General features: G+C 39.2%; 1 protein-coding gene across 2 annotated transcripts in view; it reads left to right on the top strand.

Annotated features, from left to right (window-relative positions):
- Positions 1–755: 755 nt before the first annotated feature.
- The window catches only part of Ceacam5 (carcinoembryonic antigen-related cell adhesion molecule 5), a 47,906-nt gene continuing 28,714 nt past the window's right edge, over positions 756–19,947 (top strand). Inside the window, exons 1-2 of one of the 2 annotated variants that reach the window (XM_006540389.3) lie at positions 756–1,050; positions 2,315–2,674. In XM_006540389.3, coding sequence (XP_006540452.1) covers positions 987–1,050; positions 2,315–2,674 — 424 coding nt within the window. In that variant the 5' untranslated portion in view covers positions 756–986. The remainder of the gene's footprint in view (positions 1,051–2,314; positions 2,675–19,947) is intronic. The other variant, NM_028480.2, reaches the window with a different exon arrangement.

Raw genomic sequence — 19,947 nt, forward strand, 5'->3', positions numbered from 1 at the left:
TATCTGGATACACAATCAATACTCAGAAAAGTGCTTGAGCCATGTCTTTCCCTTGCAGACTGGTTTTCATCCCTAAGTCTACTAACCCAGAGATCCCATTCTAGACCCTACTCTGACCTACCAGCTACTTCCTGTGCCTGAGAACACCTCTCTATCTGAGTAACCTAGAATGCCTCTTCATCCTGGCTTCTCTCAGAAGGGTGATACCACTGAGAAATCACCTAGACAATGGACATAGGTGACCAAAGAAGAGCATAGAGGACATGGGCTCATCCAACACACAGTTCAGATAGCACATGAATCTAGAAAGTTTCACTGAAACTCTCTGTAGGAAAAATGGAGCACAAAGTTCTTTCTAGAACGCATGTCACCTTTTCTCATACACTGAAGACAAGAAACTCCTCACATAACTGCTATAGAACATTTCTCCTGCATCAGGAATTTGACTGGTGATAAATAATTGCTATTCATTCCTAGTCACCACTCAGCTGGTCCCTTTATCGCCCTCAGAGACATCTTTGTCACCTTCTTGCTGGGAATGAATCTCATCTTCTCAGAGCACTCAGTACACAGAGCAGACTGTGTTCTTGGTTGAGTCTCTGTGTCCAAAGGACACCTAGGTAGGATGGAGACTCCCTCTTTGATGCTGACAGACTCAAGGCCATGATTCAGCAGATGTCAGCCCTAGGATGAGCTGTTATTCTCTGAGGGCATGGGGATGCTTATCTGCTTTTTTGCTTAGTGTGCTTCTTGGAGGTAGAACATAAAGGGAGAAAAGTTGAGAGGGATTCAGGACAGTACTGAGAGTGGAAGGAATAGATCAGTGCCTTAGGCATAGACCCCACTACCCACAGCCCATTGGATTCTGGAAAGTGGTCCTTTCTTGGGAGACACTCAGCTAAGAAGAAGGACATACAGAAGAACTTGGGTGCTGTGCTAGAGCTAAAGCTTTTTTCCAGAGGGAGGAGAGCACAGATAGAAGAGAGATGGAAGCATCCTCTGTCCTTCCATGCAAGTGGTGTACCCACTTGCAGGGGCTTCTGCTCACAGGTAAGTGTACCCACTTTCTGAGTGTGGAGGTAGGGAAACTCAGTAGCCATCTGGGATCTCCTAAAGAGGGTAGGACCCCAAGATGAAACTCAGGATTTTTATTTGCAGCCATAGGGCAGAAGGTACACTGAGGGACAGAGGGTCAGCAGTCAGAAGCTCTCAGGAGACAAGAGATGATGAGGAATTAAAAAAGCCCCAACCACTCACTATTCAAAAGTCACAAGTCAGTCATAATGGCTGCCATAATCTGAAGATTGATGTTCCCAATTATAACAGTGGGACTCTGCAAAATGAGTAAAATTTGATGGGGCAGTGAGATGTCTCAGTGTTTCTATATGTGACAATCTGAATTTATTCCCTAACTCCTACATGGTAAGTGGAGGGAACAGAATCCTGAAAATGACAAATGTGCCCATAAATGCCCCCACCATGAGAAATGTTCTTCCACAGAGCACTGCTGCATGTGCACATTAAGACAGATACCATCACAAAACACATATACAACACATAAGACAATGGAAACAAAATCAAATCAAACTTGAGTACAATTATTATAGTTAATGGCAAACCTGGGACCTACGTAGATAAACCCATTGGCCCTTCCTTCCTTCCTTCCTTCCTTCCTTCCTTCCTTCCTTCCTTCCTTCCTTCCTTCCCTCCCTCCCTCCCTCCCTCCCTCCCTCCTTCCCTCTCTCCCTCCCTCCTTCCTTCCTTCCCTCCTAGCTATCCTCCCTCTATCCATCCCTTTCTCCCTCCCTCCTTTCATTCCTTTCTTTTTCCTCTCCCTCCTTCTCTTCCCCCTTCCTTCCTTTGGTTTTTGACTGGTTTCTGGTCTTTTATAGGAATTGCACCTTCCAAAGACATCAGACTGATAGATCAATGTAGCTCCCCACAAAACTCTGAATGTAGTGGATCAGAAATCAGACTGTCTTAGAGTTAACGTCACAGTTTCTCTAGAACCACAAAAGGAACATAGGAAAAAGGTCAGAAAGTGAGGACCTTCTAGAGGAGTAGGCCAGAAAAACCTTGACCCTTACACCAAATAAAATTTTAATGATGAGGGATGTGGGGATACTTAGCAGTGAATCAGGCAGCACATGATCAAAGAATCCCATAGAGAGGAAAGGACATAAATGGTCTGAGGGAGTGGAGGTTATATTGTTGACATTAATCAAGGAGGATGGGCACACCCCTATCCATACACCTAAGCTAAGTGATAAATACTTCTGTTCAATATTGACTGTTTTCCTCTATTCCTGCCTAGCCTCCTTTTTAACCTGCTGTCACCTGCCTACCACTGCACAAATAACCATTGAATTAGAGCCACCCCAAGTGATTGAAGGAGAAAATGTTCTCATACGTGTCAACAATTTGACAGAGAATCTTATAACCTTAGCCTGGTTCAGAGGAATGAGGATTAAGAGCCCTCAAATTGGACAATATACACCGGCCACTAAAGTTACTGTGCTGGGTCCTGGTCACAGTGGTAGAGAAACTTTGTACAGCAATGGATCCCTGCAGATCTACAATGTCACCCAGGAGGACATAGGATTCTACAGCCTACGAATCATAAATAAACATGCAGAAATTGTGTCAATAACATCCATATACCTCAACGTGTACTGTAAGTAATTATTTGTTATCTCTGGGTGCTGGGTGGGATTCATTTCACTAGAAACACAAAAGAATATCATGCCTGCCTGTGCCTACCTCCTTCTTCACTGTATCTTTGTGTTGGACTTTGAACATTTATTGCAGGACACACATGCTGTAGAACAAGGGCAATAGACCAGAATCCTTCATTTGACTTCCCCTTGCAGATAGGAAGACACGTGGTAGTGAAATCAGTCAAGGATGTCATCATCTCTTCAGGAATGTATAGTTGAGAAAGACCCTTAATCAAAAAATGTTGGGTCTTTTTGAGAAATTCCCTGATTTCTCACCAGGAATATGTCTTTGAGAAAGACCACAAGGGACAAGGATTCAGTCTGGTTGAGAAAGCAAATGGGGCCTCTGAAAAAGATGAGCATCAGGGAAAAAAAAAAAACCTACATTGCCAGGGAATCATATTCAAGTCTCCTTCCCCTAATGTAGTTTCTTTAGGAAAAATAGGGGGTTTTCAGAGAAAAAAATTTAATTAAAACAAGACAAAACAAAAAATGATGTGGAAGCCAAGGGGAATCATCTAGACAAATGTCCAAAGCATCCACAAAAGCCCAGAGAGCACATGTGCAGACCCATCACAATGCTCACCAAACAGAAGAAATGGGAGCATCATCCTGAAACTCTTCATGGGAGAGTGGAGCCCATCCCCTGTTTCCAGGAATCAGGTTACTTATTCACATAAACCTAAAGTGTGAAACTCCATAATCTGGTCAGAATTCTCCATTGAGAATAGTTCTGTCTCTTTACTCATGCACCGCTCACCTTGTCCTTTTGGTGCCTTCTCAGGAATCTCTGTCCCCTTCCAGCTGAATGAAATTCCATCTTTACAGAACATTGAGATCCCAGGGTAGACTGTGTGTGCAATTAAGTTTGTGCTTCACACAGGAAGCACAATAACTTTCTTTGGTGCTGACCGACCAAATCTATGTCACTGCAAAACTCAGCCCTGAGATAATCTGATGTCTTATCAAGGCACCAGGATACCCATAAGCCTTTTTGATTACAGTGTAGTTTGGAGAAGTAAAATATAAAGAGAGAACGAGGAGAGGGACAGCTGGCAGTACTGAGAGTAGAGTGGGCAGAGCAGTGTTTTGAACTCATACCCACCCATAGCTCATGAGACTCTGAGAGATGCTGCTGCCTGTGAGGAGGCTCAGCTCAGAAAGGAGGAAGGAAAACAGAGCTTGGGAGCTGTTATGTAGCAGAAGTTTCACAGTGAAAGGACTGGTCAGGTCACAGAGACCAGGGAGATACCCTTGTATGCCTTTGCAAGGGCTGTACTTTCTTTCTATTTTAAGCAAATTACAAACATTCAATTTAACTTAGGAACCAGACGCTGGGATGAAACTCTGCTAGCTCAGAGAGGTAGAGAAAGCATCCAGCTTACCTTATCAGTCAGTACCCCAGATGGAAGTTCTCCTTCTCTACCTCATCTCAGAAAACCCTCAAACTGAATGTCCCTCCCTTTTTCTTCCTGTGCATCTCTCTGTCTTTCCAGACTCCCTCTTACTTTCTGTTTTTTGTTTTTGTTTTTGTTTTTTTCTATGTCAGTCCCTGTAAACTGTCTGGTTGCTTTGCCTTTTGGCCTATGGTTGACTTTTTAAAATCTTGTTCACAGTAAACAGAAAGCTCTTGGATTAAAGGTGTGTGGTGTGGCTGAGCCAGACCATAACTAGAAACAGGTTTTTTTTTTTTTTTGAGTAAATAACATAATCTCAGGATTCACAGTATTATCAAATATCTTGCAACAGTTCCCCCTTTTTTCTCTAACTAAAAGAAAAGATTTTAACTCTAATACAGTAAAATTATTTACTATTATGGTCTGGGAATTGACACACAAATCATACATACACCAATCTCTGTTAAGCAAGCACAGCTTACTGAATGCACAGCATGCTAGGTATTGAGGACCGGAAGAAGGACAAACCTAATTGTGGCACCAGTCTCTCCTCAGGGCAGGCTTTTCATATGAAAAACCAGGTTCAAATGTTTGAACGCAAGCAGTGACGTGGTGCAGCATTTTTGACTAACTAGGCAAAGTATTACCAGCTAACCTTTAAACTGATTGGCCCTGAGTGAGTTAAGAAGGGTGGAGGACAGGTGGTGAATAGGAGAATTTCAGAACATTGAGACAACAAGATACACGTGATTCAACCATAACTTCTTGGCTTATTTGTAGCATTCTTTAGTGTCAGCTGTGGATAATTACTTTGGGAAATAGAGTCTGAAAATATGAACTTAATTTCACCTTATGAGCAAAATGGAGACTGAATACAAAATGACTAGTTATGTTAAAAAGAGCAGGCCTCAACATTTACAGCAATGAAGTATTTTTTTCCCCAAGCTTTCCATGATGTCCAGCTTGGTTGTGTTTGATAGTCTTAGGATGAAGTATTTTTGAGTTTTGTAAAAAATTCTTGTCAGTCTTCTATGAACTCAGGAATTTGAATGTCCTGAGCAGTTTTTAATTCAAAGTTGATTTTTGGATGATTGTCAGCTTAGTGGCAATCCTAGCTAGGTAGACCACAGCAGTCAACCCAAAGGTGTTACCTGTTTGTGGAGAATCTTCTGGCAGAAGAGGCATGGGGCATTTTTGTCTAGTGGCTAGTGTTACAACAATCTAGGTAGCTTCATCAGTGAAGGGCCAAACCATCTTCTCTCAGAACTCAAAGGTTACTGTTAGAAATGGTAGAAAACTTAAATAATTTTTTTGTTTGTTTTTCGAGACAAGGTTTCTCTGTGTATCCCTGGCTATCCTGGAACTCACTCTGTAGACCAGGCTGGCCTCGAACTCAGAAATCCACCTGCCTCTGCCTCCTGAGTGCTGGGATTAAAGGCATGCACCACCACGCCCAGCAAACTTAAATATTTTAAATGGAATATTAAGCAGATCTCAGAAAGTTTTGAGAACCACAGTCTATTAAGTATGCCCAAGGTACAGAAACTTTATTCTTAGATATCTGGTTCAGACTCAAACCTGAAAACACATGCAGGAAGTCAGATGAAGCTTAATTTGAAAATTAGTTAGTACTCTGTAGGACTATCAGTGCTATAACAGAAAGCAATATGTATATTCTGAAAGATTTTGAGATAATATTTATATATCAAGAAAAGTTTAGAGAGTCAAATGAAAACCAAAAGATTATGAGATTAGTGGAAATAACTTAGTCCCTTATTTTTTCTTTTCCTGTGTACCATACCAGGTGACACTTTTGATATGAAACAGTGATCTTGGATTTTCCTTTAACAAGCATGCATGGATTTAGAGACAAAGAAAACCATGCTCCTAACCTAAAGCCAGCTTTGATTTTAAATCCATTGGTCCCCACAGTTCAATATGTGCCTCTTTTCGGGGAAGGGTGACTGGCTTAGGGATGGGGATTATAGGCAAGTGAGCTATTTTCTCACTGCAGAAAGGCACAGACCCCTTTGCTACCATATATCTTGATCACTAAGGGATTAGGATACATACCAGTTCTATTGTAATACATTTCCTTCCATAGCTAAGTCGGCTAGGGTCTGTGTCCTTGAAAAGATCCAATTTATCATTTTAAGGGGCCACCTTATGACCATACGATGGTTGACAATTACTTACTATAAGGTTTCCCATGCCTCATGAAATGTCCAGATTTGTTTCTCAAAGACAGAATATTTATTCTCCATATAAGCAACGTGTTTTCAATTGAAGCCAACAGAAAATGCTGGAATATTCCTTTTTGATTTATAAAGAGTCCCTAATCACAAATTCACCAATAAATATTATATTCACAATTAGGGTATCATCTGGTTCAATATTGGTCAGGGCAGTATGTATAGAGATGACTTTACAGGCAGTCACAAAAGATACTCTTTGTTTATTTTCCCACTGGAAATTAGCTGACTTCCTAGTAACCATTTAGAGGGTTTTTATAGTAGTCTATAAATGTGGTATGTGATTTTTCTAGTGTGTGAACATATCAATTAGGAATTGTATCTGAATTTTGTCCCTGGGTAATGTGTGCCACCACCACCTTGCTCACTATAACTCTGTAGTTTAGAAAACTAAATTGTAGATATCAGTTTGTCTCTGCTGACATTAAAGGCATGGCTATCACCCCCTTGGTAAACTATTTAACTTAAGTCCAAATCACTCCAATTCTTTTTAAAAATAATCTTTTTAATATATAAGTATTAAATATATTATATACTTATTATTCCTTTTATTTTTTTTACAATCCAGGCATTGCCCCCTTCCTGGTCCACCCTCACACAGCTCCTCATCCCATTCCTTTCCCTCTGTCTCCAAGAGGATGCCTGCTGACCCCCCTCCTCTTGCAAGGCCTGCCCATTCCCTGAGTTCTCAAGTCTCTCGACTATTAGGCTACTCTTCTCCAACTGAGGACCCACCAGGAAGTCCTCCTTTGTATATGTGTCAGTGGGCCTCGGGTCAGCTCATGCATGCTGCCTTGTTGGTGGGTCAGTGTTTGAGTGATCTCAGAGGTCTGGGTTAGTTGAGATTGCTGGTTTTCCTATGGGGTCACCCTGCTCATCAGCTTCTTCCAGCCTTCTCCTAATTCAACCATAGTGGTCCCTGACTTCAGACCAATAGTTGGGTGTAAGAGTCTGTGTCTGTTCCAGTCAGCTGCTTGTTGGGCCTCTCAGAGGGTAGTCATTCTAGGTTGCTCTTTGTAAGTAAACCATAGCCTCAGTAATAGTGTCATGTTTTGAAGCCACCCCTTGAAACGAATCTCAAGTTGGACTGGTCATTGGAATGCCTTTCCCCCAATCTTCATCATTTTTGTCTCTACAGTTCTTTTAGACAGGAACAACTCTGGGTTGCTGCTCTGTCTTTCTATTGGAGGTGGACTCTACAAGTTTCCTCTCCCCACTCTTGGGCAGTTCATTTAAAGTCCTTCCCTTTGAGTACTGAGAGTTTCTCACCTTCCAGGTCTCTGGTACTTTCTAGATGGTCCCCCTACCTCCCAACTCACCTCCAGTTTTCATATTTCCATTTATTCTGCTGGCCCTCAGAGCCTCTCTCCTGTCTCCCCCATAATTTATCATGTTCCCCCTTTTCCTTCCCCCTTCTTTCCCACCTAGGTCACTTCCTTTCTCTGCCTCCCTTGATTGCTTTCTTCTTTTTCCAAAGTGGGATTGGAGCATCCTCATTTGTTGGGTCTGAGTTACCTCACTCAGAATATTTCCTAGCTCAATTGATTTACCTGCAAAATTCATGATGTTCTTGTTCTTAATAGCTAAATAATATTCCATTTTGTAAATGAACCACGTTTTCTGTATCCATTCTTTTGTTATGGAACATCTGGGTTGTTTTCAGGTTCTAGCTATCATAGATAAGGCTGCTATGAACATAGTGGAACATATGCTCCTGTGGTATGGTGGGGCAGCTTTTGGGTATATGCTCAAGGGTGGTATAGCTGGATCTTTAGCTGGATCTACTTCCAATTTTCTGAAGAACCTCCAGATTGATTTTCAGACTGGTTGTACCTGTGTGCAGTCCCACCAGCAATGGAGAAGTGTTCCTCTTTCTTCACGTTCTTGCCAACATGTGTTGTTACCTGAGTTTTTGATATTAGCCATTCTGATTTGTGTAATGTGGAATCTTAGGGTTGTTTTGATTTGCATTTCCCTAATCAGTAAGGACATAGGAACATTTCTCCTCCACTTGAGATTCTTCTGTTGTGTATCCTCTGCTTAGCACTATACTTCATTTTTTGATTGGGTTGTTTGGTTTTTGTGGAGTTTAGCTTCTTGAATTCTTTATATATTTTGGATTTTATCAGATGTGGGGTTAGTGAAGTGTTTTGTTTTGTTTTGTTTTTCTCGAATCTGCAGGTTGCCAATTTCTCCTATTGACTATTTCCTTTGCCTTACATAAACTTTTCAGTCTCATGAAGTCTCATTTATCAATTCTTGATCTTAGAGCCTGAGCCATTGAAGTTCTGTTTAGGAAATATCCCATCTCCCATCCCCGCACCAATGAATTCAAAGGTCTTTACCATTTTCTTTTCTATTCGATTCAGTGTATCTGGTTTATGTTGAGGTCCTTGATCCACTGGGACTTGAGCTTTGTACAGGGTGACAACATGGATCCATTTTCATTTTCTAAATACTGATTGACAATTATTCCAGCAGCATTTTATTGAAGATGATCTCTTCCTTTTTCTATTGTATATTTTTGGCTTATTTGTTAAGGATCAAGTGTTCATAAGTGTGTGGGGTTTGTTCCTGTGTCTTCAATTCTATTCCATTGATCAACCTGGCTGGCTCTGTTCCAATACCATGCAGGTTTTATTACTATTACTCTGTAGTACAGCTTGAGGTGAGGGATGGTGCTTTTGTGGAAGTTCTTTTGTGGTTAATGATTGTTTTTACTAGCATAGGTTTTTTTCTTTTTCCATATGATATTGAAAATTGCTCTTTCCATGTCTGGGAAGAATTGGATTGAAATTTTGATGGGGATTGCATTAAATCTGTAGATTGCTTTTGGTAGGACAGCCATTTTTTGAGATGTTAATCCTACCAATCAATGAGCATGGGAGTTCTATTTTCTGAGACTTCTACGATTTCTTTCTTGAGAGACTTGAAGTTCTTGTCATATAGATCTTTCACTTGACTGGTTAGAGTTAACCCAAGATATTTTATATTATTTGAGATTGTGGTGGAGGATGTTGTTTCCCTATTTCTTTCTCTGCCTGATTATCATTTGTATAGAGGAAGGCTACTGATTTGTTTGAATTAATTTTATTTCAAGCCATTTTGCTGAAGTTGTTTATCAACTGTAGAAGTTCTTTGGTAGAAGTTTTGGAGTAGCTTATGTATACTATCATATCATCTGAAAATAGTGATACCTTGACTCCTTTTTGCCAATTTGTATCCCCTTGATCACTTTTTTTTGTTGTGTTATTACTCTAACTAGAACTTCAATTACTATATTGAATAAATATGTGGAGAGTGGGCAGCTCCGATTTTAGTGGGATTGCTTCAAGTATCTATCCATTTAATTTTTTTTTAAGATTTATTTATTTATTATATGTAAGTACACTGTAGCTGTCTTCAGACACTCCAGAAGAGGGCATCAGATCTCATTACGGGTGGTTGTGAGCCACCATGTGGTTGCTGGGATTTGAACTTCGGACCTTCGGAAGAGCAGTCGGGTGCTCTTACCCACTGAGCCATCTCACCAGCCCTATCCATTTAATTTGATATTGGCTGTTGGTTTGCTCTATATTGCTTTTATTATGTTTAAGTATGGGCCATGAATTCCTGATCTCTAATATTCTTAACATGAAGAAGTGTTGTATTTTCTCAAATGCTTTTTCAACATCTAATGGGATGATCATGTAACTTTTTTCTTTGAGTTTGTTTATATAGACAATTATGTTGAAGAATTTTTATATATTGAATCAACCTTGCATTCCTGGGATGAAACCTACTTGATCATGGTGAATGATGGTTTTGATGTGTTATTGGATGCTGTTTGCAAGAATTTTACTGAGTATTTTTGAACTGGTATTCATAAGTGAAATTGGTCTAAGATTCTATTTCTATTTTTAGTTCTTTGTGTGGTTTAGGTATCATAGTAATCAATGCAAGACAGAATGAATTAAGTAGTGTTCCTTTTGTTTCTATTTTATGGAATATTTTGAGGAATGCTCATATTAGCTCTTCCTTGAAGTTCTCGTAGAATTCTGCATTAAAGCCACGTGGCCCTATGCTTTTTTAAAAATGAATTATTCTATTTCCTTAAGAGATATGGGAATGTTTAGATAGTTTACCTGCTTTTGGTTTGGCTTTGGTACATGGTATCTGTCTAGAAAATCATCCATTTTACCTAGATTTTCAAGTTTTGTTGAGTATACACTTTTATAGTAGGATCCAGTGACTTTTTAAAAATTTCCTCAGTTTCTGTTATGTCTTCCTTTTTTTCTGACTTTGTTAATTTGAATACTGTCTTTGCACCCTGTAGTTAGTTTGGCTAGGGGTTTATGTATCTTGTTGATTTTCTCAAAGAACCAGCTTTTGGTGGTGTTGATTCTGTGTATTGTTCTCTTTGTTTCTATTTGGTTGATTTTGGCCTTGAGTTTGACTATTTCCTGTCTTCTACTCCTCTTGGGAGTGTTTGACCTTTTTTATGTTCTAGGGCTTTAAGGTGTGCTGTTATGTTCCCAGTGTAAGTTCTCTCTAATTTCTTTATGAGGGCACTTATTGCTATGAATTACCTCTTAGCACTGCTTTCATTGTGTTCGATAAATTTGGGCATGCCATGTCATCCTTTTCATTGACTTCCAGGAAGTCTTTAATTTCTTTATTTCTTCCCTGACCAATTTAGTATTGAGTAGAGAGTTGTTCAGTTTCCATGAGTATGTGGGTTTTTGGTTGTTTTCATTATTATTAGTCTGTGGTGATCTGATAGAATGCATGAGATTATGTCAATCTCATTTTATCTGTTGAACTTATTTTATGACTTACTATATGACCAGTTTTTGGAAAAGAAGGTATATTCTTTTGTTTAGGATGAAGTGTTCTGTATATATCTGTTAAATCCATTTGGTTTAAATCCTCTATTAGTTTTGCTGTGTCTCTGTTTAGTTCTGTTTCAATGACATGTCTATTGGTGAGAATGTGGTATTGAAGTCTCTCACTGTTATTGTGTAGGGTTCAAGGTGTTTGGAGCTTTAGTAAAGTTTCTTTTACAAATATGGGTACCCTTGAATTGGGGGCATAGATGTTCAGAATAGAGAAGTTTTCCTGGTGGGTTTTTTTCTTTGGTAAATATGAAGTGTCCTTCCCCATCTCCCTTGGTAACTTTTGGTTGAAAGTCTATTTTATTGGGTATTAGAGAGGTAACTTCCACTTGTTTCTTGGGACCATTTGCTTGGAAGAATTTTATCTAGCCCTTTACTCTGAGGTAGTGTCTGTCTTTGTCATTGAAGTGTGTTTCTTGTATGCAGGAAGATGTTGGATCATGCTTGCATATCCTGTTTGTCAGCTTTGTCTTTGTATTGGAGAATTGAGTCTGTTGATATTGAGAGATATTAAAGACAGGTGACTGTTAGTTTCTGATATGTTTGTTTGTGTAGGTGGCATTATGTGTTTTTTACTGTTTCCTTTTGGTTTTGTTGTGAGATTATTAATTTCTTGGCTTTTTTCTTTCATGTTATTACCCTCCGTGTGCTAAAGTTTTCCTTCTTGAGTCCTCTGTAGGGCTGAATTGGTAGGTAGATATTGTTCAAATTTGGTTTTGCTATGGAATATTTTGGTTTCTCCATCTATGATGATTAAGAATTTTTCAGGGTATAGTATTCTGTCTTGGCAGTTGTGTTCTATTTGGGTCTACATGGCAACTATCCAGGCTCTTCTTGCTTTTAGGGTCTTTTTTGAGAAGTTTGGCATAATTCTGATAGGTCTGCATTTGTAGGTTACTTAGCCTTTTTCCCTTACAGCTTTCAATAATTCATTGTTCTGGGCATATAGTGTTTTGATTATTATGTGATGGAGGATTTTCTTTTCTGGTCCACTATATTTTGTGTCCTATATGTATTTTGTACATTTATGGACATGTCTTTCTGTAGGTTGGGGAAATTTTCTTCTGTGATTTTGTTGAAAACATTCTCTATTTCTTTGAGCTGGGAGTTTCACTCTCTTCAGTACCTATTATTCTTAGGTTTGTTCTATTCATTTTGTCCTGAATTTCCTGGATGTTTTTGGTTAGCAGGCTTTTTGTTTTTGTTTTTGTTTTGTTTTGACTAATAAAATTTATTTTTATTAAATATTTTCTTATTTACATTTCAAATGTTATCCCCTTACCTTCTTTCCCCTCCAAAAACTTCCCTCCACCTGCTCACTGACCCACCCACTCACACTTCCATATCCTGGCATTCCCTTATACTGGGGCAATGAGCCTTCTCAGGACCAAGGGCCTCTCCTCTCATTGATGTCTGAAAAGACCATCATCTGCTACATATGTGACTGGAGCCCTGGGTCCCTCCATGTGTACTCTTTGGTTGGTGGTTTAGTCCTGAGAGCTCTGGGGGTACTGGATGGGTTCATATTGTTGTTCATCCTATGGGGCTGCAAACACCTTCAGCTCCTTGTGTAATTTCTCTAACTCCTTAACTGGAAACCCTGTGCTCTGTCCAGTGGTTGGCTGAGAGCAACCTCCTCTGTATTTGTCAGGCACTGGTAGAGCCTCTCAGGAGATAGCTACATCAGGGTCCTGTTAGGATGCACTTGGCATCCACACTAATATCTTGGTTTGATAAATGTATATGGGATGGATCCCTAGGTAGGGGCAGTCTCTGGATGTCCTTTCCTTCTGTCTCTGCTCTACAATTTCTTTATGCATCTTCTCCCATGTGTATTTTGTTCCCCTTTCTAAGAAGCACTGAAGTGTCCACACTTTAGTCTCCCTTCTTAAGCTTCAAGTGGTTTGTGAATTATATTTTGGCTATTCTGAGCTTTTGGACTAATATCCATTTATAAATGAGTGCATACAATGTGTCTTCATTTGTGATTGGGTTACCTCACTCAGAATGATATTTTCTAGTTTCATTCATTTGCCTAAGAATTTCATAAATTAATTGTTTTAATAGCTGATTAGTACTACATTGTGTAAATGCACAAACTTTTCTGTATCTATTCCTCTGTGGAGGGATATCTGGTTTTTTTTTCTAGTTCCTTGCTATTATAAACCAGGCTGCTATGAACATAGTGGAGCATGTGTCCTTATTACAAGTTGGAGCATCTTTTTGGGTATATGTCCAGTAGTGGTATAGCTGGTTCCTCAAGTATTACTATATTCAATTTTCTGAGGAACCACCAGACTGATTTCCACAGTGGTTGTTCCAGATTGCAAGCCCACTAGCAATGGAAGAATTTTCCTCTATCTCCACATCCTTGACAGCATTTGCTGTTACCTGAGTTTTTGATTTTAGACATTCTTTCTGGTATGAAGTGGAAGTAATCTCAGGGTTGTTTTGATTTGCATTTCCCTGATGACTAAGAATGTTGAACATTACTTTAGGTGCTTCTCAGCCATTCAGTGTTCCTCAGTTGCAAATTAATTATTTAACTCTGTACCCTATTTTTAATAGGGCTATTTGGTTCTCTAGAGTCTAACTTCTTAAGTTCTTTGTATATATTGTATATTAGCCCTCTAGTAGATGTAGGATTGGTCAAAATATTTTCCCAATATATTGGTTGCCATTTTGTCCTATTGACAGTGTCCTTTGCCTTACAGAAGCTTTGCAAATTTATGAGGTCCCAGTTGTCAATTCTTGATATTAAATCATAAGCCATTGGCGTTTTTTTTCAGGAAATTTTCCACTGTGCCCATGCACTCAAGGCTCTACCCCACTTTGTTTTCTATTAGTTTCCGTGTATATAGTTTTATGTGGAGGTCTTGATCTACTTGGACTTGAGCTTTGTATAAAGAGAAAAAGGTTGATTGATTTGCATTCTTGTACACACTATCAGGCAGTTGAACCAGCACCATTTGCTGAAAATGCTGTCTTCCCCACCCCCACCACTGGATGAATTTGGTATTCTCCTCATTTACATTTCCAATGCTATCCCAAAAGTCCCCCATACCCTCCCCCACTCCCCTAACCACCCACTCCCACTTTTTGGCCCTGGCATTCCCCTGTACTGGGGCATATAAAGTTTGCAAGTCCAATGGGCCTCTCTTTCCAGTGATGGCCAACTAGGCCATCTTTTGATACATATGCAGCTAGAGTCAAGAACTCAGGGGTACTGGTTAGTTCATGATGTTGTTCCACCTATAGGGTTGCAGATCCCTTTAGCTCCTTGGGTAATTTCTCTAGCTCCTCCATTGGGGGCCCTGTGATCCAACCAATAGCTGACTGTGAGCATCCACTTCTGTGTTTGCTAGACCCCGGAATAGTCTAAGAAGAGAGAGCTCTATCTGGGTCCTTTCAGCAAAATCTTGCTAGTGTATGCAATGGTGTTAGCATTTGGAAGCTGATTATGGGATGGATCCCCGGATATGGCAGTCTCTAGACGGTCCATCCTTTTGTCACAGCTCCAAACTTTGTCTCTATAACTCCTTCCATTGATGTTTTGTTCCCAATTCTAAGAAGGGCCAAAGTGTCCACACTTTGGTCTTCGTTCTTGAGTTTCATGCGTTTAGCAAATTGTATCTTATATCTTGGGTATCCTACGTTTCTGGGCTAATATCCACTTATCAGTGAGTACATATTGTGTGAGTTCCTATGTGACTGGGTTACTTCACTCAGAATGATGCCCTCCAGGTCCATCCATTTGTGGAGGAATTTCATAAATTTATTCTTTTTAATAGCTGAGTAGTACTCCATTGTGTAATGTACCACATTTTCTGTATCCATATCTGCGTTGAGGGGCATCTGGGTCCTTTCCAGCTTCTGGCTATTATAAATAAGGCTGCTATGAACATAGTGGAGCATGTGTCCTTCTTACTGTTTGGGACATCTTCTGGATATATGCCCAGGAGAGGTATTGTGGGATCCTCAGGTAGTACTATGTCCAATTTTCTGAGGAACCGCCAGACTGATTTCCAGAGTGGTTGTACAAGCTTGCAATCCCACCAACAATGCAGGAGTGTTCCTCTTTCTCCACATCCTTGCCAGCATCTGCTGTCACCTGAGTCTTTGATTTTAGCCATTCTGACTGGTGTGAGGTGGAATCTCAGGGTTGTTTTGATTTGCATTTCCCTGATAATTAAGGATGTTGAACATTTTTTCAAGTTCTTCTCTGCCATTCGGTATTCCTCAGGTGAGAATTCTTTGTTCAGCTCTGAGCCCCATTTTTTAATGGGGTTATTTGATTTTCTGAAGTCCACCTTCTTGAGTTCTTTATATATATTGGATATTAGTCCCCTATCTGATTTAGGATAGGTAAAGATCCTTTCCCATTCTTTTGGTGGTCTTTTTGTCTTGTTGATGGTGTCTTTTGCCTTGCAGAGGCTTAACAACTTTATGAGGTCCCATTTATCGATTCTCGAACAAGCCATTGCTGTTCTATTCAGGAACTTTTCCCCTGTACCCATATCTTCGAGGCTTTTTCCTACTTTCTCCTCTATAAGTTTCAGTGACTCTGGTTTTATGTGGAGTTCCTTAATCCACTTAGATTTGACCTTAGTACAAGGAGATAGGAATGGATCAATTCACATTCTTCTACATGATAACAACCAGTTGTGCCAGAACCATTTGTTGAAAATGCTGTCTTTTTTCCACTGGATGGTTTTAGCTTCCTTGTCAAAGATCAATTGACCATAGGTGTGTGGGTTCATCTCTGGGTCTTCAATTCTGTTCCATTGATCTACTTATCTGTCGCTATACCACTACCATGCAGTTTTTATCACAATTGCTCTATAGTACAGCTTTAGGTCAGGCATGGTGATTCCACCAGACGTTCTTTTATCCTTGAGAAGAGTTTTTGCTATCCTACGTTTTTTGTTGTTCCAGACGAATTTGCAGATTTCTCTTTCTAATTCATTGAAGAATTGAGTTGGAATTTTGATGGGGATTGCATTGAATCTGTAGCTTGCTTTTGGCAAGATAGCCATTTTTACAATGTTGATCCTGCCAATCCATGAGAATGGGAGATCTTTCCATCTTCTGAGATCTTCTTTAATTTCTTTCTTCAGAGACTTGAAGTTCTTATCATATAGCTCTTTCACTTCCTTAGTTAGAGTCACACCAAGGTATTTTATATTATTTGTGACTATTTTGAAGGGTGTTGTTTCCCTAATTTCTTTCTCAGCCTGTTTATCCTTTGTGTACACAAAGGCCATTGACTTGTTTGAGTTAATTTTATATACAGCCACTTCATTGAAGTTGTTTATCAGGCTTAGGAATTCTCTGGTAGAATTTTTAGGGTCACTTATATATACTAACATATCATCAGCAAAAAGTGATATTTTGACTTCTTTCTTTCCAATTTGTATCCCCTTGATCTCCTTTTGTTGTCTAATTGCTCTGGCTAGGACTTTAAGTACAATGTTGAGTAAGTAGGGAGAGATTGGACAGCCTTGTCTAGTCCCTGATTTTAATGAGATTGCTTCCAGCTTCTCACCATTACTTTGATGTTGGCTACTGGTTTGCTGTGGATTGCTTTCATCATGGTTAGGTATAGGCCTTGAATTCCTGATCTTTCCAAGACTTTATCATGAATGGGTGTTGGATTTTGTCAAATGCTTTCTCCGCATCTAACGAGAAGATCGTGTGGTTTTTGTCTTTGAGTTTGTTTATATACTGGATTATGTTGATGGATTTCCGTATATTGAACCATCCCTGCATCCCTGGTCTGAAACCTACTTGGTCAGGATATATGATTGTTTTGATGTGTTCTTGGATTCGGTTAGCAAGAACTTTATTGAGGATTTTTGCATCAATATTCATAAGGGAAATTCGTCTGAAGTTCTCTATCTTTGTTGGGGCTTTTTGTGGTTTAGGTATCAGAGTAATTGTGGCTTCATAGAATGAGTTGGGTAGAGTACCTTCTGTTTCTATTTTGTGGAATAGAGTGTGAAGAACTGGGATTAGATCTTCTCTGAAGGTCTGGTAGAACTCTGAACTAAACCCATCTGGTCCTGGTTTTTTTTTTTTTTTGTTTGGGAGACTATTAATGACTGCTTCTATTTCTTTAGGGGATATAGGACTGTTTAGATCATTAACCGGATCTTGATTTAACATTGGTACCTGGTATCTGTCTAGAAACTTGTCCATTTCATCCCGGTTCTCCAGTTTTGTTGAGTATAGTCTTTTGTAGAAGGATCTGATGGTGTTTTGGATTTCTTCAGGATCTGTTGTTATGTCTCCCTTTAAATTTCAGATTTTGTTAATTAGAATGCTTTCCCTGTGCCCTCTAGTGAGTCTAGCTAAGGGTTTATCTATCTTGCTGATTTTCTCAAAGAACCAGCTCCTCCTTTGGTTGATTCTTTGAATAGTTCTTCTTGTTTCCACTTGGTTGATTTCGCCCCTGAGTTTGATTATTTCCTGCCATCTACTCCTCTTGGGTGAATTTGCTTCCTTTTTTTTCTAGAGCTTTTAGGTGTGTTGTCAAGCTGCTAATGTGTGCTCACTCTAGTTTCTTTTTGGAGGCACTCAGAGCTATGAGTTTTTCTCTTAGAAATGCTTTCATTGTGTCCCATAAGTTTGGGTATGTTGTGGCTTCATTTTCATTAAACCCCAAAAAGTCTTTAATTTCTTTCTTTATTCCTTCCTTGACCAAGGTATCATTGAGAAGAGTGTTGTTCAGTTTCCACATGAATGTTGGCTTTCTTTTATTGATGTTGTTATTGAAGATCAGCCTTAGTCCATGGTGATCTGATAGGATACATGGGACAATTTCAATATTTTTGCATATGTTGAGGCTTGTTTTGTGACCAATTATGCGGTGAATTTTGGAGAAGTTACCATAAGGTGCTGAGAAGAAAGTATATCCTTTTTTTTTAGGATAAAATGTTCTGTAGATATCTGTTAAGTCCATTTGTTTCATAACTTCTGTTAGTTTCACTGTATCCCTGTTAAGTTTCTGTTTCCATGATCTGTCCATTGATTAAAGTGGTGTGTTGAAGTCTTCCACTATTATTGTGTGAGGTGCAATATCTGCTTTGAGCTTTACTAAAGTTTCTTTAATGAATGTGTCTGCCCTTGTATTTGGAGCATAGATATTCAGAATTGATCGTTCCTCTTGGAAGATTTTACCTTTGATGAGTATGAAGTGCCCCTCCTGGTCTTTTTTGATGACTTTGGTTTGGAAGTCGATTTTATTAGATATTAACATGGCTACTCCAGCTTGTTTCTTCATACCATTTGCTTGGTAAATTGTTTTCCAGCCTGTCATTCTTAGGTAGTGTTGATCTTTTTCTCTGAGATGAGTTTCCTGTAAGCAGCAAAATGTTGGGTCTTGTTTGTGTAGCCAGTCTGTTAGTGTATGTCTTTTTATTGGGGAGTTGATCCCATTGATTATAGAGATATTAAGGAAAGCTAATTGTTTCTTCCTGATATTTTTGTTGTTAAAGTTGGTGTTATGTTCTTGTAGCTGTCTTCTTTTAGGTTTGTTAAGGGATTACCTTCTTGCTTTTTCTAGGATGTGGTTTCAGTCCTTGTATTGTTTTTTTTTTTCTTCTGTTATTATCCTTTGAAGGGCTGGATTCGTGGAAAGATAATGTGTGAATTTGGTTTTGTTGTGGAATACTTTGGTTTCTCCATCTATCGTAATTGAGAGTTTGGCTGGGTATTGTAGCCTGGGCTGTAATTTGTGTTCCCTTAGTGTCTGTATAACATCTGTCCAGGCTCTTCTGGCTTTCATAGTCTCTGGTGAAAACTCTGGTGTAATTCTGATAGACTTGCCTTTATATGTTACTTGACCTTTTTCCCTTACTGCTTTTAGTGTTTTATCTTTATTTAGTGCATTTTTTGTTCTGATTATTATGTGTCGGGAGCAAATTCTTTTCTGGTCCAGTCTATTTCGAGTTCTGTAGGTTATTTGTATCTTCATGGGCATCTCTTTCTTTAGGTTTGGGAAGTTTTCTTCTATAATTTTGTTGAAGATATTTGCTGGTCCTTTGAGTTGAAAATCTTCATTCTCATCTACTCCTATTATCCGTAGGTTTGGTCTTCTCATTGTGTCCTGGATTTCCTGGATGTTTTGAGTTAGGATCTTTTTGCATTTTGCATTTTCTTTGATTTTTGTGCCGATGTTCTCTATGGAATCTTCTGCACCTGAGATTCTCTCTTCCATCTCTTGTATTCTTTTGCTGATGCTCACATCTATGGTTCCAGATTTCTTTCCTAAGGTTTCTATTTCCAGCATTGCCTCACTTTGGGTTATCTTTATTGTGTCTACTTCCCTTTTTAGGTATTGGATGGTTTTATTCAATTCCATCACCTGTTTGGTTGTGCTTTCCTGCAATTCTTTAAGGGATTTTTGTGCTTCCTCTTTAATGTCTTCTACCTGTTTAGCAGTGTTCTCCTGTATTTCTTTAAGTGAGTTATTAAAGTTCTTCTTGATGTCCTATACCATCATCATGAGATATGCTTTTAAATCAGGGTCTAGCTTTTCTGCTGTGTTGGGGTGCCCTGGACTGGGCGTAGTGGGAGTGCTGGATTCTGATGATGGTGAGTGGTCTTGGTTTCTGTTATTAAGATTTTTATGTTTACCTTTTGCCATCTGGTAATCTCTGGAGTTAGTTGTTATAGTTGTCTTTGTTTAGAGATTGTTCCTCTGGTG

The sequence above is a fragment of the Mus musculus genome, chromosome 7 (genome assembly GCF_000001635.26).
Source record: "Mus musculus strain C57BL/6J chromosome 7, GRCm38.p6 C57BL/6J".
In the NCBI taxonomy this organism is placed as follows: Eukaryota; Metazoa; Chordata; class Mammalia; order Rodentia; family Muridae; genus Mus; species Mus musculus.